Here is a 560-nt window from a genome sequence, read left to right as displayed (position 1 = left end):
TCTGTGGAATGTGGTTCGTCTTGTCTTGGTTGCACAGCCACTGCAGGGCCGAAATGCTGCGCACGTGATCGCACACGCCACACAACACAACACGGCACGACACTCGCGCTTGTAAGAAACGACGATTGGCACAGCGGAGGCCTACACACACATGCGCAGACCGGAACAAGAAAGCGAACCTGATGGCCCCATCGAAGGAGCCGGCACGGAAGGGCAGGCCGTGGCCCATGTCGCTCTGACAGACGTCGCCGTCATCAACTCCTCGCTCGGCCGCCACGTCTGTCGTCGTTGTGTGTCGTGTGGCCAACAAGATTAGAAATATCCTAAATTGCAGTGGTTAGGTAGCACGAACCGAGCATGGAAGGGCTGATGTCCACGCCGACCCACATGTGTCCGTGCTCTTCAATGACGTCGCCGCTCAGGCCCGAGCCGCAGCCAATGTCGAGAATGTACTTGGGCTCGCCGTCCGGCAGCGCCAGCAGCTCGAGGGCTCGCTCGGACATGCGACTCTGGATCTCAATGATACGCGAGCTGGGCAAGAACAAATAAACAACAAATAA

At 57.9% G+C, this 560-nt stretch overlaps 1 protein-coding gene across 1 annotated transcript; it reads right to left on the bottom strand.

Annotated features, from left to right (window-relative positions):
- On the bottom strand, positions 1 to 503 carry ACA1_232140 (uncharacterized protein; the record flags this gene model as incomplete). Its single annotated transcript, XM_004340914.1, has 3 exons — positions 1 to 40; positions 180 to 279; positions 353 to 503. Coding segments are annotated over 3 exons (291 nt in total), but the record flags the coding sequence as incomplete, so codon positions are not given.
- Between the last annotated feature and the right edge of the window lie 57 nt (positions 504 to 560).

Source organism: Acanthamoeba castellanii, assembly GCF_000313135.1.
Source record: "Acanthamoeba castellanii str. Neff unplaced genomic scaffold scf7180000084762, whole genome shotgun sequence".
NCBI classification, from domain to species: Eukaryota; Discosea; order Longamoebia; family Acanthamoebidae; genus Acanthamoeba; species Acanthamoeba castellanii.
Note: the sequence above shows the minus strand (reverse complement) of the source record. Positions and strands in the feature narration are given on the sequence as shown.